The sequence below is a fragment of the Oncorhynchus tshawytscha genome, linkage group LG20, assembly GCF_018296145.1.
Source record: "Oncorhynchus tshawytscha isolate Ot180627B linkage group LG20, Otsh_v2.0, whole genome shotgun sequence".
Classification (NCBI taxonomy): domain Eukaryota; kingdom Metazoa; phylum Chordata; class Actinopteri; order Salmoniformes; family Salmonidae; genus Oncorhynchus; species Oncorhynchus tshawytscha.
In genome coordinates this window covers 22,873,689-22,900,186 of record NC_056448.1, presented here as the reverse complement: position 1 = coordinate 22,900,186, position 26,498 = coordinate 22,873,689, and the positions used below count along the sequence as shown (strand labels likewise).

The 26,498-nt window shown below is 43.5% G+C and overlaps 1 protein-coding gene across 2 annotated transcripts in view; it reads right to left on the bottom strand.

The window, feature by feature from the left end:
• The window catches only part of LOC112220396 (ephrin-A5b), a 61,652-nt gene extending 37,920 nt beyond the window's left edge, over positions 1-23,732 (bottom strand). For both annotated transcript variants that reach the window (XM_024382273.2, XM_024382274.2), the window contains exon 1: positions 22,624-23,732. In XM_024382273.2, the coding sequence (XP_024238041.1) occupies positions 22,624-22,733 (110 nt within the window). In that variant the 5' untranslated portion in view covers positions 22,734-23,732. The remainder of the gene's footprint in view (positions 1-22,623) is intronic.
• Between the last annotated feature and the right edge of the window lie 2,766 nt (positions 23,733-26,498).

The window sequence follows — 26,498 nt, the reverse complement described above, 5'->3', positions numbered from 1 at the left end:
GTGTGTGTGTGTGTGTGTGTGTGTGTGTAAGGGAAGAAGTCAAAGTTACTCCCTATGATAAGGTCCACGCATCTCTGTTTGCGTATAAACAGAATACACACACCTACACACACTGTCTACACAGCCACACCAAGCATCAGAGCAATGATAAGAAACCTCTTACAGTATATCTCCCCGTTGTGTTCCCCAAGACTATAATACGATGCAATACAAAATAAAACACTGACGTGAAACAGGAAAGGCATTTCAAATCAGCTCTTTACATGAGGAGGCAATCTGGGCTTATCCAGCCCAAATCCATTCTGTCAACTGTTTTACCTTTGAGGTCAACACAATTCTGAAGGAACAAAGCACGGTATCTGTCAGAGTTCATCTGTTAACCTGGTCTGGGCTTATACTGTATTTACTATGGCCAACTGTCTCATGAGATTCCCTTTGAACAGTTTATAAACCGTTTATAAAACACACATATAGAGCCAACCCAAGCCATTGTGATCCTTTTACAGATAGGATATGAGGTTGTCTCTAGGAGATGAGGTTGGACAAATTCCACAATCACATCGTGCCCTTAGAAACTAATCTCACATCAGCTTTGACTTCTGCCAGTGCCAACGTTCATCATTCTGAGGCTCAACAATAAACCTGGTGCCAGGCCAGTTATTAAGGGCATAAAGCAATAACATTAGTGAACCTAACCCCTAAGGATGCCCTGGAACACAGAGGGGCAGTGCCGTCCGATCCTGGAGCCGCCAGACTGTAAATCAGGAAGGCTGTGAGACGCTGATCCGGCCGTGAGACGAAGACGAGGCGAGACAGACAGGAACGCTGATCTCTGTCTCTAATAGCACAACAACACAGAGCCCCCGACTCCTCCAGTTCTCACACGACTGACAAAAGGCCAGGCGTAAAGAGACAAACAGGGAGATCACACCAGGATTGACATAGTGGTGTACACACTAATTATCTCCGCGCCACGCTGGCAGGAACACAATGGGCTTTTCATAGCCGCCTCGTACACTACACACAGGAGACGCTGGTATCAGGGTCGGGACTGCTGGCATGTATCTGATACCCCCTTTGATCTAATGTGAGTGGTGCTCTGCCCCTAAATACTACACTACACAGAGAGGGGAGAGGGGGGAAGAGAGAGGTGGCTGGCCTTGTTCGAGGGGTTGTGACTGTCACAGCGTGAAAGGGGGATGCTGAGTTTTGTTTGGGGGTTGACAGGCATGTTATGAAAAGACGTTGCTGGTTTGTTCGGCAGTTGACATTCGCACAAAGAGAGGGCCAGAGGGGGCTTTGTTGTCTGTGTCCAATGATATGAGTGACATTCAGGACCTGGTCCACCGCCAAAGGGGAGAGGTCAGCAGGTTAGTGCCTGATGACATCACTTCTGACCTACAAATATGGCACTCACACACTGTGATACGTTTCCAAATGATGCTCTACTAGTATGTACTTAACTTGTTCAACCAAACTGATTTTTTTTAAGTATTCAAGATAAGATAAATGCATAATCTAAGCAACTATGTGTATAAAAACAACTACAAGGAAATGTGTGTTTAACTTACTCAATGTTCATAATATTTCCTTTCAACTTAAGAATTGTAAGTTCTTCCAACAAATTGCCATGTGGCTCTGTTTTTAGGGGATTGTAGGTAATAAAAAATTTTTTAAGCTTGACAATACTTATATAAAATGTGATTTGCATGTTTGAAGAACGAAAAGCACATTTCTATATTAGTATCAAACATTTTGTTATGCTATGCGGTGAAATGATTCATGATGAACGGATATCAAAACCGTCTGACAAATTGACGTTCAATGATGAGACCACCCATTCTCACCATTAGTGCCTGGATACAGCCCTTAGCCGTGGTATATTGGCCAAATACCACAAACCCCTGAGGTGCCTAATTGCTACTGTAAATTGTTTGCCAATGTAATTAGAGCAGTAAAAAATAAATGTTTTGTCATACCTGTGGTATACGGTCTGATATACCACAACTGTCAGCCATTCAGCATTCAGGGCTTGAACCACCCAGTTCATAATTAACTTTTAGCGTTTCACAAACAGTGATATATTAAGTCCAGCATTAAAAAAATGGCCAAGATCCAAATGAATTTGAACAAATCCAGACCAGTTATTGTACATCAGATCTGATTAGTTACTTTCATTGATCGTATCTTAGCCCGGTCTAGTCAGCATGTAAGAGCAGCCCTTAGCCGTGGTATATTGGCTTATTGCTTAAGTATATTATATGTAAAAATACATAATGTTGATGCAAATACCTGACTCCATTTTTTTAAGTGGAACAGTGCACACATACACACACCAACACACACACACGCACAGATACTCATGCTCATCTGTGTATACAACAGCGAGTTTAATGAGTGACACCCTGCCAGCTGTATTTCTGTATCTGTTAACCAGAGGCTGATGGTTGTGATACGCTCGTACTGTTCCATCACACACACCCAGATGGCTGGGATTGGGCCTAATCTAAAGGATTTTCTTCTCCTCCACAGGTGACCTAAACAACAGTCCACACCAACAGGAACACATCAGATGTAGAATATTTCAGATCAGACACTCAAATAGTGAACAACTTGGGTGGAGAGACATGTTGATAAAGGATGGGGTCTGGATTTGGAGAGCTTTGACTTTTTCCACTGAGGATGATTCAGGAAGTTAATAATGAATGTGTTTGTGCCTGCAGACAAAATCGAGATGAAAAGATCTTGAGAACAAGCGAGAAAGAGACACATACGTGTAGATGGAAATATGAGGTTGGCATGCCTGCTCTCCTCCACTCTCCAGGTGTTCCTATCCCTCTCTCCTGTTCTCTTCTCCCTCCTGAGGTAACGTCGGTCCACGCGCGGACATCCAGTAGGGTCCTGCTCAGCCTCGGAGCGCCACTAAAACCCCTCATCCATCAAGCCTTACACCCCGCAAAAATAGAAAACTGTTGATTTTATTTACTGCTCATGGAAAATAGCTGTCCGTGAGCCTCCAGCGCTAGGTAACCTGGGTTATCAGTGTGCTAGCATTAAGGGAAAGCACATGTTTGGCCTGACATGAGAAAGGCCTGCCAGGAGGAATGGAGAGACTGGGGGAGAAAGAATGGAGGAGTGCAGACTGGTTTCACTGGTCCCAGTCCAGCCAACTGCAGCCAGGCATGCCTCATTTCAAATGGCTGCTTCGCAGAATTCGACCAGTCTGAAAATAATTCAAGGTAAACGAGAAACACATTTTCTATGGTTTTTATTGGGTGTATAAAATACTGGGTGATAATAAAGAGAAGTTTGGCTCAAGGAGATGGCTTTATGTTAGCTACAGATCTAGGGTCAGTTTCCCATCCGGTTCTCTCGCTTAAAGGACCATTAAGAAGGACTGAGGACAACAGAGAGAGAGGGCTGAGAGGGGGTGACCCGGCATCCATCTCCCCCACCGCTTCAAAGTCTGGCACAAGAGATACACACCACAAAGAGGGCTAATGAAAGAGTGTGTGTGTGTGTGTGTGTGTGTGTGTGTGTGTGTGTGTGTGTGTGTGTGTGTGTGTGTGTGTGTGTGTGTGTGTATGTGTGTGTGAATGTGTGTGCGTGTGCAAGTGTGTGTGCATGTCTGTGTGTGTGTGTGTGTGTGTGTGAAATCCTATCAATGTCACAAAGGTCACGCTTCCTCAAGATAACCCATGGAGATTGTTGTGGGCTCCTGGGGGATTTTTCTCCCTGTCTTCTTGTGATTAGGTGTCACGAGAATTTCCTTGGTGTAAAGACGAACCCTTTCATGGTGTGGGTTTCTCAGGATTTACTGGGCCATGTCTCAGGCCATTCAGCCCCATGCAAAGCAGGGTTGCAAAGCAAACTACACAATGTTCATTCATTCTACATTTGCACAAAGACAAATCCATATTTACCTAAGGAGGTGTTCTGCATCCTAATAGGTTTTTTGACCTGTTTTGGTTGTCAATGGGTGGATGGATGTGTTATTTCAAAGGAAACCAGGGCTGGTACAAGAGGCAACATGTGGCATTTACTGGTCACCATGATCGTGCTTATATTCAGAGTGTCCTGTTTGTGAAGGCTTTTCAGGGACCAAAGTCAATGGTTCACACAGGACACGATGGCGCTGCAGTCAATTCCAAGATGGCGCTGCAGTAGGGCGTGTGTATCTGTCTTTGTCTTATCCCTTGTAAATAGCCTGTCTTTTTCATATATATCTTAATCTCACTTTCTATCTACGAACTAAATATACTTCCCTGAAACCTGCACCACACAGTGGTACAGATCTACTATTTTTATTCCTTATAACTGGAACTTCCATATCAGGAGCTAGCCAGCTAACTAGCTACTAATCTTTGTTAGCCACGGCTAGCAGTCCTCACATTTTTTCCCGTCATCAGCCAGCCTTAGCTCGGACAACACCTGGCAGTCTGCACAGGGCAAAATCAAACCAGAGTATATCGGACTGCTTCTCTCTACCATATCACCGGATTCCTGCCGCTCTGGATCATTACACCGGATCATTACTCCGGATCATCGCAGCTAGCTATCTGCAAACGATTGGATACTGTTAGCTAACGCCTCTGTCCCAAAGCAAGCACCAGCTAGCCTTGAGCTAGTCTCGAGCTAGGCCCATATACCAGCTAATTCTAGGGCTACAATACCTCCTTTGACAATTGGCCTGGACCTATTATTGTCCACACGGAGCCCCGCCGAACCATCATGACTGGACTGCCGACGTGATCGCCTGATGTGGTCTCAACAGGCTTTTCTGTTACGATGTCGCCGAAGAACCAGCTACTAGCCCCGACCCGCTAGCTTTTCTGAACACTGTGTCCCTTGCTCACCTAGCATAGTAGTGACTACCGAACAGCACCCTGACTCACCTATTGCTGCTCTTTTGACCCTATGATCACTCGGCTACACAGCTGATGCCCCCTGGACTGTTTCAATAACACGGTACCTCATTTTGCTTACCTCTCTGTCCCAGCCTCGAACTCAGGTCCTGTATGTACCTAACTGGCCCGCTCTGCCCATTCATCGCCATTTACCTGTTGTTGTCTTAGCTCTGCTGATCAAAACCTCTGATTGCTTTATGCCTCTCTCTAATGTCAATATGCCTTGTCTACTGCTGTCTTGGCTAGTTTTTACTTTTTATTTCACTGTAGTGCCTTCAGTCCCACTCCAAATGCCTTAGATAGCTCTTTCATCCCACCCTACGGAGACCTCACCTGGCTTAACTTCTCCAGAGACGAAACCTCTCTTATCGTCACTCAACGCCTAGGTTTAACTCCACTGTACTCACATCCTACCATACCCTTGTCTGTACATTATGCCTTGAATCTATTTTACCACGCCCAGAAATCTGCTCCTTTTATTCTCTGTCCCCAACGCACTAGACGACCAGTTCTTATAGCCTTTAGCCGTACCCTTATCCTACTCCTCTTCTGTTCCTCTGGTGATGTAGAGTTTAACCCATGTAGAGGTCATTGCCCTCTTCAAAGGGGGGGGACACTGTTTGAAAGCCAAGTTAACAAACAGATCACTGACCATTTCGAATCCCACCGTACCTTCTCCGCTATGCAATCTGGTTTCCGAGCTGGTCATGGGTGCACCTCAGCCACACTCAAGTTCCTAAATAATATCATAACCGCCATCGAAATAAGACCCTACTTTGCAGCCATATTCATCGACCTGGCCAAGGCTTTCGACTCTGTCAATCACCGCATTCTTATTGGCAGACTCAACAGCATTGGTTTCTCAAATGACTGCCTCGCCTGGTTCACCAACTACTTCTCAGATAGAGTTCAGTGTGTAAAATCGAGGGCCTGTTGTCCGGACACTTTTCTCTGTATACCTCAATGATGTTGCTCTTGCTGCTTGTGATTCTCTGATCCACCTCTACGCAGACGACACTATTCTCTATACTTCTGGCCCTTCTTTGGACACTGTGGAACAAACCTCCAGACGAGCTTCAATGCCATACAACACTTCCGCGGCCTCCAACTGCTCTTAAATGCAAGCAAAACTAAATGCAGGCTCTTCAACCGATCGCTGCCCTCAGCATCACTACTCTGGACGGTTCTGACTTAGAATATGTGGACAACTACAAATACCTAGGTGTCTGGTTAGACAGTGAACTCTCCTTCCAGACTCCCATTAAGCATCTCCAATCCAAAATGAAATCTAGAATAGGCTTCCTATATTTCACAACAAAGCATCCTTCACTCATGCTGCCAAATATACCCTCGTAAAACTGACTATCCTACCGATCCTTGACTTCGGCGATGTCATTTACAAAATAGGGTCCAACACTCTACTCAGAAAATTGGATCTAGTCTATCACAGTACCATCTGTTTTGTCACCAAAGCCCCATATACTACCCACCACTGAGACATGTATGCTCTCGTTGGCTGGCCCTCGCTTCATATTCGCCGCCAAAGCCACTGGCTCCAGGTCATCTATAAGTCTTTGCTAGGTAAAGTCCCGCCTTATCTCAGCTCACTGGTCACCATAGCAGCACCCACCCGTAGCAAGCGCTCCAGCAAGTATATTTCACTGGTCACCCCCAAAGCCAACTCCTACTTTGGCAGCCTTTCCTTCTAGTTCTCTGCTGCCAATGACTGGAACAAATTGCAAAAATCACTGAAGCTGGAGACTTATATCTCCCTCACTAACTTTAACCATCAGCTGTCAGAGCAGCTTACCGATCTTTGCACCTGCACATAGCCCATCTGTAAATACCCCACCCTACTTCATCCCCATATTGTTATGTTTTTTGTTGCTCCTTTGCACCCCAGTATCTCTACTTGCACATTCATCTTCTTCCCATCTATCACTCCAGTGTTTAATTGCTAAATTGTAATTATTTCACCACTATGGCCTATTCATTGCCTTACCTCCCTAATCTTACTACATTTGCACACACTGTATATGGATTTTTCTATTGTGTTAGTGTCTGTACGTTTGTTTATCCCATGTGTAACTGTGTTGTTGTTTTTGTCGCACTGCTTTGCTTTATCTTGGCCAGGTCGCAGTTGTAAATGAGAACTTGTTCTCAACTGGCCTACCTGGTTAAATAAAGGTGAAAAAACACAAACACACAGCGGCTTCACAGTGACAACGGTTTACAGCTGATATGTAAACCCCACTGCAGATACTTACATTTCATCTGCCTGTGTGTGTGTGTGTGTGTGTGTGTGTGTGTGTGTGTGTGTGTGTGTGTGTGTGTGTGTGTGTGTGTGTGTGTGTGTGTGTGTGTGTGTGTGTGTGTGTGTGTGTGTGTGTGACTGAGGCTCTGATTAAATGTAATCTGTGAGCATCAGTCCTAGTTCTGAAACATAAAAACTAACTGAGCAGGGTCAGGAATTTTAGAAGAAGTGATGGGGATTGTGGTGAGAGTGATGGAGAGAAGGAGTGAAATATTGAACTGGAAAGATAAAAGGCGGAATACAAGACAGAAAGCAGGACTGGCCAAGTGAGAGAGAGAGAGAGAGAGAGAGAGAGAGAGAGAGAGAGAGATCTAGGGAATGAGAGGAAGAGAGATCTAGGGAATGAGAGGAAGAGAGCGAGAGAGAGAGAGAGAGAGAGAGGGGTCTAGGGAATGAGGGTGAGAGGAAGAGAGAGAGGTCTATGGAATGAGAGGGAGAGAGAGAGAGAGAGAGGGGTCTAGGGAATGAGAGGAAGAGAGCGAGAGAGAGAGAGAGAGAGAGAGAGGTCTATGGAATGAGAGGGAGAGAGAGAGAGAGATAGAGAGAGAGATCTAGGGAATGAGGGTGAGAGGAAGAGATGAGGACAGGACAGTAGTGAGGAAGAGAGAGTGAGAGAGAGCGAGAGGGAGAGAGAGAGGTGGGATTTCCTCAGTGTGTGAAAAAGTCGGAACTGGTTGGAGTGGTTGTGGACTCTGCTACATCCCTCTCTGGCCTCCGATCCCAATCAGTCATAGCGACACTGGCTGTTTATTTATCCTGCTCCACAATGGTACTGAGCTGGCAACTCATGCCTGTTTACTCCACAGTAAGGCCACAAGCCCACACGGAGCGACCCTGCCCCTACACTGGGTTCCTTCCAATGAATGGACAAAGCCATCGATCATGTGACACCATATATTCCTATGTGAAGACCCAGTGGCGTCTCATGGAGACATAAAATGCGCAGTTTGAGCTACTCCAGGAAGTGACATTGCAGACTAGCTCAGGACTGCACCCTCTCATTGTAATTCAAGTTACTCAAGTTAAAGGCCAACCGGGGTACTGCAGGCTGCCATTAGCAACTCAATTATCCTTATAACTTCCGTGAGTGATTTTTAAATAATCGGTTCAAGGAAATACATCTGGTGTATTAGAAACAATTATTGGTAGCATGATTGTCTTCAAAACCTTTTTTTATTTACATGATTGACCACAAAGATTGCACATTTTTTTTCACAAACAATGTGTGCGCATGTCAAAGGGGCAGAAGGCCATGTGTTGTTATGTTTCTGGATGAGCAGATAGCTAGCAAGCAACAATGACAAGAAACTGCCATGTGGTGAATCGTAAGTGGCTCGTTTCAGCTTGTTGGATCTTGTTCTTGACACCATGTCTTGTTTTAAGGTGTTTGACTGATGTCACATCTATGCTAATATGGCAAAATAAATTCTTGCCAGCTAGCTAACCAACAACTGGAATGATGTATTTGAGAGACAAGTGCTCATTGGACTAAATGTAGTTTACATATTATCAACAATCTAAGCCAACCCTGTCTGTTTTGCCCGATAGTTGCGCACGTGTTAGTCTTGTTGCTAAACAACCAACCCGTCTATAATGGGGGTTCCTGTTTACTGCTAACAATGCCTGCTGTACCACAGTCGGCCTTGAACTACAGTGGATTCAATGAGAGGGGGCGTTCTCCCCTGTTTCCTTCCCTCAGACAAATGTACTGCTGCTGCTTATCCTAATATTACAGAATGACAAGCTAAATAAACAGAGTGATGTGATGTAGAAATCCAAATAAATGCTGTGGTGTACACTTACATACATTGGAATGGAGTGGGATTGTAGCCCCTTGGCGATGTGCTGAAACATACAGGCCGTGCCACTGAGAAAGGTGTCAGACCCCGTTAGAGGCCTTTGGCTGGACGCAGCTCAAGTACAACTTGGACAAAAGCGCTGCCTGTCTCCCCTCATTAAGTGATTTAAGTCCCATGTTCCCCGGTTCCTTTCATCGGCCGCCAAAGTGAACACACTTAAAAAACCCAACAAGAATGCCGGGCCGCGGAGATGAATAGAACGAGGGGGAAAGCTGGAAGTTAGGGCCAGGGAACTGGGTCTAAAGCTGAGAGGCTATGCTAGCCATGCCTATTAGCGTCCCCAGTACGGAGGACCATATGTGAATGAACGGTATGGGCCTACAAAACAGCCCCTCACTGGGAAAAGGAGTGGCCACTTAATCCATTAACAGTTTTCTCCCCACAGAACCAGATTTTCCCATGAAGGTTTGGTTTAGTAAAGTGCTGCTATTTCCACATTCCTTGCTAACGAGACAAGGTTGTCACGGGGGAGACTATACTGCTCAGCGCTCCGACCAGCCCCAGGGGAGTGCTGCATCAGTGGACTGGTGTCATAATTACATCGGATTAACATAACCTATTGGATATCACACAGTTAGCATATGCACTCTAAAAACACCATTACGGTGCTGTGGGATGTGAGTGAAGTCCCTGGGCTTGGGAGAAGGAATGTGGCCAGAGAGAGTACATTAGCATTTGCTAGTTGGGATGAGCTCTCTGGCAAACACAGCCTGTTTCAATTAGCACCTGAAAGACAGCAGGCTCCTCCGGGCCATTATGTCATCTGTTTGTGAACTCTCTAATTGGAGCGCTGTGGTAGGAAGGCCCCCTCTGTTCAGCACGGGCGGCCTCGCCAATGCCTGTTCTGCTCACCATGCTGCTGCTGCAGTACAGTCCTCTGATGTATATTGGTAGTACGAGCAATTATCTCCAAATGATCTGGGATGATCTGAGATCAGTTTGTCGAGGGAAGGGATATATTCAGTGCTGGTCAACACCTCACTAGAGAGTCAGTCTCTGACACATAAGGTGCAGAGGGATGATGCATAATACAGTGCAAAAAGCAGCACTTCCACATAGTTCTGTAAGTTTCCGTAGCGAAGTCTCTCCAGCAGAGGCCCTAGCTATGCTCTGTAGTCCTGACCTTTTCAAGTTTAGTTTATTGGTCTTTCAGCATTTTTACAGGTTCTTAATAACAGTTGTGATTAAAAACACTAAATTACTTTGCTGGTACAATAAGAAAACAACATTTTAAATAAATACAACAAATTTAAAGTGCTAAAAATGTCTAAGCTAAAATCTCAAATCCATTTTCAGACAGGCTCAGGGAGGGTTCCATAGTTCTACAGCCCACTGGGTGTGGCCACACCCTAGCAGCCAACCTCAGGCCCCTGACATTTCACCACAACCGTGAGGTTAGAGAGAAACTCTTTCTTCCTCCTTACAAATAAGTGACTTTTAACTCTCCCCATGAAAACAGAGACAAATAATGAACATTTGGACTGGAGATATCACGTTCACTTTCACACACACCAACTCCATTCTGAACCGTAACAAAAGACAACAAGAAAACATTGGTGGGGAGGGAATGGGAGTCAGGGTATGCTGAAGCGCATTTCTCTTTGTCAGACGTGAGTAATGGGATGGGGGGGAGAGTAATGGCATACAAGTTGGGAAAATGTCTATGTGTGATGGCCATACAATGCATACTATCAGTCCTGTGGGGTCACACACAGAGGGAAGAAATGACATCAGATGTGAACTATAGCCATTCCAGCTGGGTCGGAGGTGGAGGGTTAAGGGGTGGAGAGTTGAGGGGTAGAGCTTTGAGGGGTGGGGGAGGAAGGCTGTGAAGTCTGAGACATCTTATCCCCTCTTCATATCTGATATCAGCCCAGGAGTGGGAGTCAGCATACAGTATGTGACATACATCTGGACACCCGGGAGAGGAGGGGAGAGGGGGGAGAGATGGAGAGACATTAAAAGAAAAGGCGGAGAGAGATATGGAGAGATAGGGATACATATAATTAATTAGAAAGAAAAGGGTAAAGGAAAGAAAGTGAGAAAAACCTGAGAGAGAGCACGGGTGGTTGGGAACCTGTTTTCTATAACTGTCTCACATTTACACCAGATTTCTTGGGCTAAGTGAGGGCAGCTGTGTGTGTGTGTGTGTGTGTATGTGCGTGTGTGTGTGTGTGTGTGTGTGTGCCATAGCACATGGTTACCATGCGGCATGGACACAATGCTGCGGATACTGATTTAAAATGATTGCTCCATGCCTTTCAGTGGTTATATGATACATTTTTATATAATAAACTCTCACTATCATGCAGCAAAAATCCAACAGTGCATTAATGTCCTGCCTCCAATCAGACATGGGTACAGATGGAACACAATTTACACCCCAATGTATCTGCCACAGTTTTGGTAATCAGGGCTGATCTTCCAATGAAAATGCAGCTCCTCTACGCCTCATTGGCTGTGGCAGGTTCTGGCTTGAACCTTATTGGTGAGTTTCTGGCTGATCACACCTCCCACTTCCATTGTCTTTGGGCTTCAATTTGCATAATTCCTATCCCTTACACTAGTTTCGAGGATGTGAAAAAGAAATACTCTGAGATTTAAATTACAGGAACAATGGTAACCAAATGGAGGAGCCCATTAGACCAGCACAGGCAAGCACTGCAAGCCACACTGTCAGCTGAAACTGAACACCAAAATTATTAACAAAATTATCTAAATCTATTATATATAAAGCCTTGATATATAAGGCTCTATCTCAATTATCTCAATATTTCCCTGAACAATTGAGAAAAAAATCAGATGGAGTTGGTAAATCTTTAACTAATAGCAAAGGAGAATTGTAACCAGCAATATTAGGTCGGCCTACTATATTTCCTACCATGTTACTGGGTTGCTGGGCAAAATTTCAAATGAGCCTGCCACCGTCATACTGTAGTAGCTTGGTTGGTGGATGGTAAATGTGTGTGACGTGTTAGCCGGTGCACTTATTTGGCCCCTTGTGTATCGCGTGTCTAGACCTCACTAACAGAACCTCTGTGTTGGACCATGTGACTGACCAAAGTAGCAGTCACAAGACTTCAGCACCTAACAGACCAGGGGCCTTTTCAATCAATTCTCTTTTTAGTAGTAAAAAAAAATAGAAGCCGTCACAAAACACCCGTGGTTGGTACCAAGGTCCATTCAAGCACTGAAATGCCAACTTCCTATTTATAAAACTACATTTTTCTCTTAGACTGAGAGATAAATAACAATTACAGTTCAAATGCACCATTCACATGACTGTGGTATATAATCATTCCACAATATCTGATTAGGGCCTCCTTTACACAACTTCCCAAATAACTAACTCGGCATGGGAATCAAAATGAAATTGTTTTTATTTATTTTATTACCTTTTTTATTTAACCTTTATTTAACTAGGCAAATTCTTATTTATAAAATGTTATATATCATTGATATAAAGTCTTTAAAACAATTCAAAGGTAATGTTTTGTATTGTCCACTTTTGTAACATTTTGCCTGAGGTCAACTGTACATTTAATTTTATTTATACCCACCACAAGACACTTATAAAATGTATGTTACCAATAAAATGTCATCAGTATCTTCCTTAATGAATACTCTGTAATTTAAATACATTTGAAATGTATATAAAAATTATAATTGTGAACTATATTTAAAATGGTTGCATAAAGTTATCTTTATCTTTTTTTAAATCCGTTGGTTTATAATAAAATATAGTACTTATATTTTTGGGGAATGTAATAGTTGAAATATATCACAGTCCAATAATTTTTCTTTCGTATTTTTTTCTTCACTTTAGTGTATGCCTAAATTTAGTTTATGCTACAGCCAAATGTCGTATAGCGAGTGCAAACCCTGATATTGGCATATTTTCCTCAGAAAATGTGATGACCAACATATGAAAACCATCAATTGTGGTAAATCCCACTAGTAGTATCATTCTATAAGCACTATCTGGGTTGGTCCATGTCTGGCCCTAAAAATCTCTGTCCAGAAGTGCACTTAAAGGCCATTGGGCCTGGGCTTTGGTCATTAAGATCGTAAAATCCTGCTCATAAAGATGGTTTATTTTTTCCGGAGTGTGCTCACTGCTTAGGTTTACATCGGAAGTCTTTATGGCAGAGCGGTAATATTTCTGTCTCCAGACGGACCTGCCCATTGAGTTATTATGGAATACTGTAACTGGCCAAACCATAGCATGGCTCAGAGTTCATAACTGAAATATAAAAAGTATTTTTTAAACTCTAAGAAAGTGCTATAATATACAATCCCCTGAGAATCTAAGTAACATTTCTTAAAATACGCAGTAATAAATATACAGTACATTGCTTGCAGGTCTGATGGATTGATTCCATAAAATAGATGTTAGGATTTAATAAACACAACTAAATATAATTGCCTTGTTAGATCACTATTGGTCATATTCAAATTACATTTTGATGGAAATTAAATTACTATCAATTTCTAACTACTAACTACTTTTTTTCAATATTAAAAGATACGTTAATTTATCAATCGAAACCGAACACTTGTTTGTTGATAAAAAAAAATGTGCAGCCGGATGTAAAATGACTACATTATTTTTTATAAAAATGTATAGAACATAATTGTAATTCTCTCATACATCTATCTGGCACATCTGTTCTCTCTTGTCTGTCCCCTGGTATAGCGATACTAGTGGGAATGATACAGAGTGGTTTCAGGCTCTAACCGCAGCATCCTAACCAGGAACATAGGTATTTCAGATGGGTTTCAGGTGAAGTCCTGCAGCTTTTATTGCAGGTTTTTTGTCGTGAAAGGTAGTTGGCTGCTTTGAAGAGGGACGGGACAGGTAATCTGCGACCTGGCCTCTTTGTTTAACAGACAACAGAGGGTTGTTTGCCCATTAGTGTCTCTTTGTAGTTGCTTGTCTAGGTGTGATATACACCCTGTCACTGCTACATCTACTAACTACGTGATGAAGGAACAAAGATGTTGGAGAGAATGCCTTGTGACTCAACGTACCACATAAATACCACAGTCCAGGCCTATTCAAATGACCACTAAAATGTTAAATTACTTCAATTATAACACATTTTATATAACAAATGCAATGCTAGTCATTTTCTGTCTCAATTGAATTTAGTCTGAGAAAGGGCTAATAAAACCTATTAATATCCAGCACATAATCTGCAGACTGCGGACTAATAACTGCGGTCGGTTGTCTGATTCATGGGGAACATAGTATTCTGCTTCAGCGAAGACATCTTATTGGGGGGGGGGAGACGCTGAGCTGTGATTGGCTGGAGGATGACATTTTGTGTTGACTCTGCGTGCCAAAGCGCAGGGACCTGTTACTCCAGATGCCCTCTCGTCGTCCCCTCCAATGTTTGCAGCCCCACGCACGCGATCCCTCGCTCCGCCTGGCTGCACCCTCTCATCGCATTACTTCTGCTATTCTAACTCCTACATCAATTATGCACTAGAATAACTGAGGGCCCTGGCGGAGCAAAGACATAAAGGGAGATCATCAGCCCAGGCGCTGCCAGCGTCTGCCTGCGTGTTCCCACTGTGTTGCCACGAAGAGTGATATGGGTGCCAGGCCGCCAGCTCAGCTAGGGCACCAGCAGCCATGGCATAGATACGGCTAGGCAAGCTAGGCTAGCTAGGGCACAAACACAACGTGCCTATGACACAAACACAGCCAGGCAATGACCATGTTGCCTCGAACATTGACTCATGGCTGAGCGAGACCCCTGGTTTGCATCGTTTTGTTGCCCCCCTCCTCACAGCCCCTAACCCCCTTTACCCCAAGATTCAATTTCACTGTAAATTAATGTTGTAAAGCAATGCATTAAAATTGCAATATAAAAATGTAGTTTTATCATATCTAAAGCTGTTCGTTGTGTCCTATGTATCTTCATGTTGAATTCAACAAGGGGTGGAGTCTGTTCACTAAGGGTCCCAGGATTTTCAACCGACTTTTGTTTCTTGGAAACAAAATGGAGTCTGATTTGGAGGGAAATGGCGGTCTTTGCTTCCCTCCCTGTCACAAGACACAGCTGAAAGTCAGGCAAGAGAAGAGAGCCACGCCTATGAAGACAGAACAAATCCTAGCAGTCTGAGATTTCAATCAACAGTGCTTAACTTAGGGTGATGACAAAATCATATGATTTCATCGAAGTTGCTTATTAACTTCAAAGAAACATGGGGGGTGAGAAAACATGTTTGAAAGATGGAGTGAGACTAAATGTCGACCCCTGCATTAAAGTCACGGTGGTCCTGACCTGGATTTCTTCTGGTTGCGTGTCCAGGCTCTACTGTGAGATCGCAAACAGCTTTTTAATATTTCAGGGTCCCAAAGCACCAAGCATGCTTAAATCCAACAGGAGAAACTCCCTCTGTCTCCATGGGCCAGTAAGCCACACTAAAGGTCCCGCAAAGTGACAACAAGTTCATGAAAATAACACTGTTCTTTCCACACATCTAAATGTCACTTGTGGATTTTGTATTGACTAAAAAAAATCACATTATCAATGCACTTTACCTAATTTGTCCACGGGTGCCTGAAATGACACAACTATGCTAAAGATTACGGCATACACTGACAACACTCTAGACATGTTCTGGAATGCTATGGAAAATAATGCTACAAGGGGGTGGCAGGTGGTCTAGGGGTTAAGAGCGTTGGGCCAGTAACTGAAAGGTTGCTGGTTTGAATCCCTGAGCCAACTAGGTGAATAATCTGTTGATGTGACCTTGAGCAAGGCACTTAATCGTAATTGCTCCTGTAAATTGTTCTGGATAAGAACATTGATAAATGTAAAGATATTATTACCTGCTTTGGTTTTTCTATTTAGGTTTGGACTTTAGCATGTATAGCTCTTCAGCACATAGGGCGCACCGATTGGTGTCACCTCGTTAGTCAGTATGTGTTACACCTGTGTTGGTTGCCATCTTGTTAGTGGGAAGGTGATTCACCTGTGCTGGCCCAGGTGCTATCTAAGAGTGGCTGGCCCAGGTGCTATCTAAGAGTGGCTGGCCCAGTGCCCCAGGTGTCTTGATGGATGTGGAGGTGCTCCCTATTTTTATTTATAGAAAAACATTCCTTTGTCTGATTTCCCTGATGTTGTTTTGCTCCACCTTTTTGGTTTGTTTCCTGTCTTTAAATTTGGTGTGGGTTTTTCTTTTGTTTCCTTCTCTTTGGGCAAATTTGGTTGGCGCCCATGGTGGGTCTTAGATTCCAGTTATTGTTGCTAGTCAACTTTCAGCGGACACTCCCATCAGAACCCCTCCTAAAACCACACCTGTTTTGTTTTGGTTGTTGGTCAGTGACTCTTTGTTAGTTCCATCTTCTGTTTGAGTGCCATTTTTGGGTTTTCTTGCTGGGGAACATAACACTATCATCAGATTTCTTTTTTGAGTCTTATAAATAATGTCAATTAAAAAAACATCTACTCTTCATCTACTCTGGTTTAAAAAATCATGATTGGAAAAGTCTGATGCAATCACAGTAGAAATTCTGTAGAAGCAAAACTTATTTTTTCCTCTCCAAAAGTTTGCCACCAATGACACAGGGAAACATTGCCTCATGGAGAGGGATATTATCTTTTTCTGTCATTTCAAAAGCCACATTGAACCAAATGAAGTTCCAGAAGCATTTCACGGATGCTTGGCTGTACCGTCACATTTGTTTTACATCGTGCATACTTTCCTTTCAATTTGGATTCATTTTGAATAGATTATACTAGGGTCTATATACAGCTCCGCGTGCCAATATGCTTGATTGGTGCCACTTGTGTGCCATAGACTGGAGAGACAGCCCTGCCATCGTCCCTCCCCATCAGTAGAACTGGGGGGATTCCAGCAACACTAAACCAGCCGTCATGGCTGACCACACCCTTCTGGAGCTATCTCAGACTGAGCACTACTTACAACAATCATTACTAACTAAAGACAGAGGATGGAACAGTCATCTCTGACTAACCTGGCTCTAGGTACTCCAGCTGCAGAGAGAACTGCTGTGCTCAGAGGGAGAGGAGACAGAACACAGAGGAGATCATTCCAATTCTCTTTCTGCCTTTCTCTCTCTCTCTATCCATCTTCCCCTGAATTGTACTCAGACAATTTGTTCTATCCATTTATTTGATCCATTTGAAACCTGCAGTGCAACATACAGCCTTCATTTCCTTTATCTTAGGGAATGTTCTGTAATAGGAGGCACACAGTAGATAATACAGCTAACTGCAGTTTAAAGTGTTCAGACCTTACACTTTCTTTGTGGATTCTCTTTGTGGAGTCCATTTTCATTATCTTTGCCTTGGCCTGCTGTATAAAGTTGTCTTTCATTATGGGCTTGTTCTACTAAAGTGTAATAGGAAGCCCAGATAGCCACTCACCACACTGATAGAGAGTGTGGTGCATAGAGGCCGTCAATACAGCAGCCTTCCCAGGCCACCGCTATACTGTCTGTCTGTCAGGAGGCCTTTTAGCAGCAGTTCCAGAGGCTTTACTGCAGTCATTAGGGGGTGGCCCTGATTAATGTGAATGGTCAGGCAGGCCCTGGCTTTCAGGGGGAAGAACAGAGCAGGGTGAAGGGTCCCACAGGAAGTGTTTTGTGTCTCCACACAAAGGGAGACTGACCTCTTAAGCCCCTTAGAGCCTCTCTGCTAATACCGTCACCGGTGCCTACAAAGACACAGGGATGCCATTTCACCACTCACATTTAAACAGCACACAAAAAGCCCAGTCGAGAGTTAAACCTTAAGAAATGGCAGAAAAGTGAACCTTGGAGCGCTGGAGTGAGACTTGGAGATTAGGGACCGGAGGGTTGGCTCTAATCCATTGGCTGACCCGCGCATATGAAATGGAGGATACCGACTTGCTGAGCTATAACACCGATCGAGAATGAACTGAAAACAAGTTTACAGAAGCTGCTGAGAATGTGATCTACACAAATCTTAACAGAAACAGCATGGCAAACACCTTATATCCAAATCCAAAGGATTCATTGTGTGGCGCTATGAATATTGAGTGTTGCTGTAAGGTAACAAAGAAATCCTTACCTACACACAGTAAACACAACACCGACTTTAGTTGCTGTCAGTCAAACAGAGGTAGCCTTGTTAGTTTGAAAAGAGCAACAGAGGCAAGGCACCTCTCTCTCTGCGTGCAGGGTCGCAGAGCAGTGGACCTGGCTGCTTTCTCCAGAGGAGGACTATTTTCCTCTTCACAGAGGGCCAGAATACATCACCTCACTCTCTGACGCCAAGACATCCCTGAGAAGATGGCTGCAACATGCCTGTCTCCATCCGCAGGCTAAGCCGGGGCAGGGGTGGAAATACGGGTTTTGACCTCATGCAGGGGACCCATGGCATGGCCACTGTTTCCCTGTGTAACCCTGTGACCCCTCTCCGGAAGCTTCTGTTAACCCTGTGACTGTGTGCCCCTTCTCCTTCGCCTCGTAACATATTCACCCTCACAATAGTCCGTCACAACTACCTCTCTCTCTCTGCCACTCACCTCTCCTCCCTCTTTCTGTCTGTCTCTCTCTAAGAGCATGCTGGCCATGGGCCACTGAGTACGATAGGAACAATAGTGTCCTTTCACACTGTCCGAGCCAGGGCTGGGAGAGGGCTGCGGTCCTGAGACCCAGTCAATATTTGGACTCGGCTGCTTTTATGTGTCCGTTTTTAATCCAAGCGGAACCACGCAGCAGGGAGCCGGGAAAAGGCTGAGGGGGAAAAGTGAGGGTAAACACTCTGAACAATGCAGACGGAGCAACTCTCAATGCCACTGGGAAACTATCACAACATCAACTTGCCACAAACTGAAAAATGGTATATTGTTTCTTAAGTGGAGATTAAAAATGATCCGGAATAGAGAAAGCAAACGGTCAAGGTCATTTCGCTCAGTGGAGGACTATCTGTGTCTGTCAGGGCAAGGATGTTATGAGGTGGAAAGAGATGCCACGGAGGCATTTTCACATTTCTGAGGTGTCCGCTAAAGGACTGCAGAATCAAATCAGAGTATAACTACATCCAACAATTTCCTCAGAAAAGGACGAGCACTTTTGATCCCCGCCGGATAGTTACCACAGCTACCAAAGTAGTTGACCACAAGGCAAATAGATGAACGTATTTTGATTGTCTTCAACAGAAATATGTCACATCTGTTGTAGAAAGCTTTGAGGGGCATTATCGGAGCTTAAACTGCAGCCCCTGGGGTGACAGTGCTCTTGTAGAATGCTGGAATCCCTCTCCCCAGCTGTCAGGTCGTTAGTCCCACCCCAATGAGGCTCTTTGATGAGGAAGGGTATCGGTTTCCATGGCATCGGAGACACAAACAGCAGGAAGATTAGGGACGGAACTCAGCCCTGATTCTTCACTGATCCCACCTATCAGCAACAAATAAACACCTTCGCCACGGCGATGGGTGCATGTGTCCCATATGGAGCCTGACGGTTTTAATGAAGCAACTATCAAACTTAATACAGGCCAGGTGGGGAATTGTCTCATGTCAACTGATTAATGGACAATAAGCCGATCATTTACTTTATTTACTCATCTTGTTGTTAATTACACATGTATGAACAGAGTATTACTGAAGAAAATGCCTGAGTGGCCCCTCAACCCTGTATTACCTACATTTACACAGCATTCACACATGTATGTTTTTTATTTGGTTATTTTTATTTAACCTTTATTTGTGTTAACCAACATCCATTCAAAGACACCGCAGCCCGTCTCTTCCCATCCTTAAAATACATTTTATTATGTCTTCTTTAGCTAATTACTACTAATAATTACTACTAACATATTTTAAAGATGGGCATTTCAAATGATGCTGTCTTTAAATCAAATCGTTTTTAAATAACAAGTCAAACACTCTCACTTATAATATTCATTGTGGCTCAGTGGTTTTATGTCTCCTCAACCAGATTGTGTGTCATTCAAGCACTTCATTTTTTTTAATTAAGGAGATTATAATGACTTGAGCGCCTCACTGTCACTAATTGAGGAATTTGTACCTCCAAGCATGACTGAATCATCATCATAGTTAAACTCCTGCTCCACTGCTTTTGAATCCCACTGTTTGAGTGAATCAACTAAGTGCATCAGAATTTTGAGGTTTTGGGAGGAAAATAGGAATAATGTGTATTAAGCTTGCAACAAACTTGACACCATTATCAACCTACATGTGTTTGAGACAATATAAAATACGTGAAAATGTTTTCACCATTTCCATTTTTCACGAGTCACTTCCCATTTCAATTTCAGAGTCCCTGTAGGGGATTTCATGAATGGCTGAGTATGGACTGCAGGACTACTGCATTGGGTGCTGTTTTTCTCCTGTGGTCATAAAAAAAGCCTCATCTGGAAGTTGTGACTATACCCCAGCAGGCTGCGAGCTCTGATGGCTGAGTATGGTTACATTACCCAGCAGGGGCCAGGGGCCCAAGGTCTAACACAGAGTATGGTTACATTATACGGCAGGGCCAGGGGCCCCTGAGTCTTTGGATGGTGCACGGTTACATTATACTGCGGGGTCGGGTTTGGATTAGGCCCCTGAATAAGAAAAAGGAGACAGTCATTTAGTTACTTATTTATTTACCCGAGGAGCGCTATTCTCCTCAGACAAAACCCAGGCAGGGTGCCGTTGCATGGCCGTCACAGAGCCTCAGAGGAGAGGTAGGTTCTGCCCCAGCTTTAACCCTAACTACAGTCCCCTCTGTGCCGCTCTGTGATGGTTATCCCAGGGCCAGTTTGGTTACCGCAGAGTGTGTGACCTCAGCATGTGTGTATCTCTCCCAGGAGCATGCACCACGCTGGGCCTGGGCCACTGCTGAAATACCCCTCTGTGTTCCCCTCATTGTCTGTCACACACTGGGTGTGGGGGGAGCAGGGACGGGGGGCATGGCAACGGAGGAGCAGGACTTGGGAAGTTGGGAAGCTTTTCCTTTTTTTTTTAGGCAGGAGCTATAGGAATGAGCTGAGGCCACTATGGGAGTATATCAAAGATGTTATCTGTTTCAGGAAAAGAGCCGCCACACTTGCGTTTATATCTCACCTGTTCCCTTTCTTTTTAATTTAACTAGGCAAGTCAGTTAAGAACCAATTTTGATTTACAATGCTGGCCTAGGAACAGTGGGTTAACTGCCTTGTTCAGGGGCAGAACGACAGATTTTTACCTAGTCAGCTCGGGGATTCGAGCTAGCAACCTTTCGGTTATTGGCCCAACGCTCTAATCACTAGGCTACTTGCCGTCTCCTAACTAGTTCATTGCACCCACTTTACCTCAGAGTTACCACAGAAAGACAAACAAGTACAGCATCATCTGTTGACTCTGTGCAATGCAAATCACCTCAAAGGACCAGTTTCTTCTCCCCAAGTAAAAACAAACTATTTAGAGGAGTCATGTCGATACTATAACTGTCAGGAAAAATCTGATCAGGTACAATGGTGGTGATGTGTTAAGTATGACACAAAACAAAGTGATACACTCATACTACAAACTATTTGCTGAGGTGCAAGTCATCCAGTGTGAATAACTGTTGAGTTTACCAGAGCTGTAGGGTTGATGGGATTAGAAATTCACAATTAGCACCTCTGTCAAATAGAAGTCACATCTGCCCATTCATTACAGTGGGTCATTCCAGTTATTATGAAGCCATTGCTTTACCCTTGTGAACACACTAATTGGCAACTTTAACTAATTAGAATAAAATAGAAACGGCAGATGGCAACCTAACCTACTACTAAATATTTTGTGAATTTTATTGTAGAACGACATGCAAAGGCTTCAATTACATGTTATAAGCACACACAAGCTTGCAGTTTATGTGCGTCATAAGCAAAACGCCTTATATTTTTCCAAGTCAAACTGGCAGATAATTTTTAATTTCATTCAAGGCAACATTTTAGATGTTTAACGCTTCATATGTACAGCCATTGGTTTAATCGACACTGGGATACAGTCGAAGAGAATTCTAACAGAAATTAACAGAATAATTTTCCTACTGCCGACGCACTAAAAGTGGACGCGGTAACAATCCGCCACAGCAACACATAATATCTTAAGTTATCACACTAACATTCGATTTATCTCATTAAAGAGATAAGACACGTCATTTTCCATTAGTAAAATTATAGCTAAGGATGCCTACAAGGAAAACCCCTTTCGGCGCATTCTGCAGAACCAGGATAATATTATCTATGGATAATCATTCTGGTGTATTTACAGTAGAGGATATAAAACACTATTGATGAGAAGCGTTGTTTTTTGTAGATAACACGTATGTCACCCAACATACAATTTTTGTAGATTGTTGCCGATGTGCATCAATAAAATGTATGTTTATAGGCTATTGCCAAGTGACCATTGATCAATGAATCATGATGAAATGCTGTTAAAAATATCATATATGGTCCAGGGGCCATCCACCTCTAACCTATGTCAACAATAAAGTTGATGCCACATGAAGTTGGTGACCCGTGGCCCGTCCTTGACACAATTTGCGATTACGCACGAGACTCACCTGGGGTTGGTCCGGTTCCAGTAGACGGCATAGCGGTCAGACACCACCTTGGACGCAGGCTCTTGGCCATATGCACACATCCATAACACCAGGGAAACGAACAGGATCATTTCCACCTGCGCCAAAGTCCCTCTCGATGCAGCGTCTCGCGCGATAGAATTATTCGAATGAACAGACAGAATGAAATGATATTCCCATCTGAAGGCTTTTAAATTATAATTGCCTTATATCTCAGTTGATTCCTCTCTGGTTATAACGAACTGATTGGATTACTTCGCGAGGAAGTTATTGTGCTGAAGCTTGAATTGACATTTGGAAAAAGTTCAGTATTTGCATTCAGTTTTAGAAAAGCACAATCAGTTTTTTGTGGAATACAAAATAATTGCAATCGGTGAAAAAAAATTGCTGCAATATTAGTTGAGGGTCCGTTTGAAATAAATATTATTTCAGTCAATGCTCGTATAATGTATTCATAGCAACAAGCGCATCCTCTTCAACCGCAGATGTGGAATGCCACAAATATTATACACATGAATTTAGAGCCTTAAAAAAGGTATCCTTCAGTAGGTCTACCATGAATAGCCTTTTAAACACAATGAGGAATAATGATCTCCTCGGAACAACTCTTATTTGCGCACTAATAGTTTCTGCAACTATAGGTTACGCAGCTATATAATTGCTGATATTAAAGGTAATAACAGGGTAGTCCATGCATAAATCTGTTCAATTGTTCTAGAACTTTGGAATAATAAGTAACTCCAAAGAACCTGTGCGCTACAGACAGTTCCGTGTCTTCCTTGACGTTGTCCTCCTTCGGATCTGAGTCCGTGTCTTCGGCGTTGTCGCTGGATTGTCACGGCTGGATAACTAGGATCAGCTCTTTCCTTACTCCGACCGGAGTAATTCAAATGTGCCGTAGCATAAAACGAGTTTATAAAAACCTCAGCATGGACGGAGATACTTCGATGTGTCGCATGAAACGAGGCAAATGTAAGCAGGCTCGGTGGAAAGTCGTATAGTTCGGCCTGAAGAAAACCAAGTCAGCGCAGCGCCGGCTCGGCCATGCATGCATGCTTCCCCATTGTGCCAGCGCGGGTACGGTTTCAGGCTTGCGCACAGTCTCATTGGTTTGAAATGTGAATGATGGGCGTTTCGCTTACAAAAACAACATCCCTCCTCATGAGGAGGTACATCTGCTTCCTCAAGCGACAGATCATTTATTTCACAAGGTAGACCTACTAGGTATTAGGGCCACGGATCCTAAACGAGATAAGAACGATCTGATATTAGCTCTGCTCTGTATGTCGGTTTACAGGTTTACACCTTTCACCGAGGTCCATACTGTCTTTACGCACACAAAGTATTTTGAAATCAACAATGTTTTGCATTATCCAGAATTGTGGAAAATGATGCTACAACTAACCACTGAATCCTTATTGCCCACGACTGTCTATTATCATCCATTGAGCTCCAGGAGTTGATTTACTACAGTTTTTGATCCTATTCAATTCCATGAGGTATGCCACTGTGTGTCTAATAATGAACAGTTCTGATAAAGATGTAAACGCAGTGCACTCTGCATTACTTACCCAAATATGTGTTAATGTTTGCCTACTACGCATTCAAAATTCAAACATTAGGCAAGGGCATTTGCAAAATGTTTCTGTCTTGTAGATTTTGCAACCTGTCAGACTGGTTCGCCATCTTATCGGTTTGCGCCCTTGACATGCTTTACGCACTAGCCTTTCAATGTTTATTGGCGCCCCGCAGTGGAGATAAGGAGAAGCGCTTCCTGGATAGCAGAAAGGTAGGTTATAAATTAAGTAGTTAGATCATAGACCAGGTAAACAAAAGGCATTTGATATGTGTTCTATATTATTTGATCAAGATGACTATTTTAGGTATAACATCATAGGCATGTAGTAGGGCCTATTGTTAAGGTATTTTCATGTTATTGTAGTAACATGCCATCCGGCAGACAGCATGAGGTCCATTAAGGCAGTACTAGACACAGGAGGGTCTGGTGTGTCAAAGATAATTCCTAGTATAACCAGTACCACAAAGGAACCTCATCTCAAAGCCTGGATAGTCAACTAGAACAGTATGCAGTCATTAATCGTTCAGGATCAAGAATATCTCAACATTCCTAACCCTCAAAACAGTCATTAACTCTTGAGTACCATTAACTACTGAGAACCATTATCATGGCCAGTGTTCCAGCTGGAATTGAACTTAGCTCTTTCATAGTCACATGCACTTTCCAAGGCTGAGATCCCACTCACACATGTTGCCCGGTAATAAGGCAAACACTATATTTTGGCAGAATAAAGCCTGTGCCTGCTTTTCATACACAAATACACAAGACCAATCTATTGAGGAAATCTAAGAAGGGACTTTTATGTACAAACTATTAGCACAATCACACAGGACAATTTGTGTAATATGGTCCTCTTTGGGTTGTGTTTAACTCACACCGTTTTTGGTTGGTTGACCAGTCTGGCTATATGACCAGTCTGGATATATGACCAGTCTGGATATATGACCAGTCTGGCTAAATGACCAGTCTGGATATATGACCAGTCTGGCCATATGACTCGTCTGGCCATATGACCAGTCTGGCCATATGACCAGTCTGGATATATGACCAGTCTGGATATATGACCAGTCTGGCTATATGACCAGTCTGGCTAAATGACCAGTCTGGCTATATGACCAGTCTGGCTATATGACTAGTCTGGATATATGACTAGTCTGGATATATGACCAGTCTGGCTATATGACCAGTCTGGCTAAATGACCAGTCTGGATATATGACCAGTCTGGATATATGACCAGTCTGGCTATATGACCAGTCTGGCTATATGACCAGTCTGGCTAAATGACCAGTCTGGCTAAATGACTAGTCTGGATATATGACCAGTCTGGCTATATGACCAGTCTGGCTAAATGACCAGTCTGGCTATATGACCAGTCTGGCTATATGACCAGTCTGGATATTTGACCAGTCTGGATATATGACCAGTCTGGCTATATGACCAGTCTGGCTAAATGACCAGTCTGGCTAAATGACTAGTCTGGATATATGACCAGTCTGGCTATATGACCAGTCTGGCTAAATGACCAGTCTGGCTATATGACCAGTCTGGCTATATGACCATATGACCAGTCTGGCTAATATAACCAGTCTGGCTATATGACCAGTCTGGCTAAATGACCAGTCTGATATATGATAGTCTGGATATATGACCAGTCTGGATATATGACCAGTCTGGTCTGGCTATATGACCAGTCTGGATATATGACCAGTCTGGATATATGACCAGTCTGGATATATGACCAGTCTGGCTATATGACCAGTCCAGTCTGGCTATGACCATGACCAGTCTGGCTAAATGACCAGTCTGGCTAAATGACCAGTCTGGACCAGTCTGGTCTATATGACCAGTCTGGCTAAATGACCAGTCTGGCTGACCAGTCTGGCTATATGACCAGTCTGGATATATGACCAGTCTGGCTATATGACCAGTCTGGCTATATGACCAGTCTGGCTATATGACCAGTCTGGCTATATGACTAGTCTGGATATATGACTAGTCTGGATATATGACCAGTCTGGCTATATGACCAGTCTGGCTATATGACCAGTCTGGCTATATGACCAGTCTGGATATTTGACCAGTCTGGATATATGACCAGTCTGGTCTATATGACCAGTCTGGCTAAATGACCAGTCTGGCTAAATGACTAGTCTGGATATATGACCAGTCTGGCTATATGACCAGTCTGCTATATGACCAAATGACCAGTCTGGCTATATGACCAGTCTGGCTATATGACCAGTCTGGATATTTGACCAGTCTGGATATATGACCAGT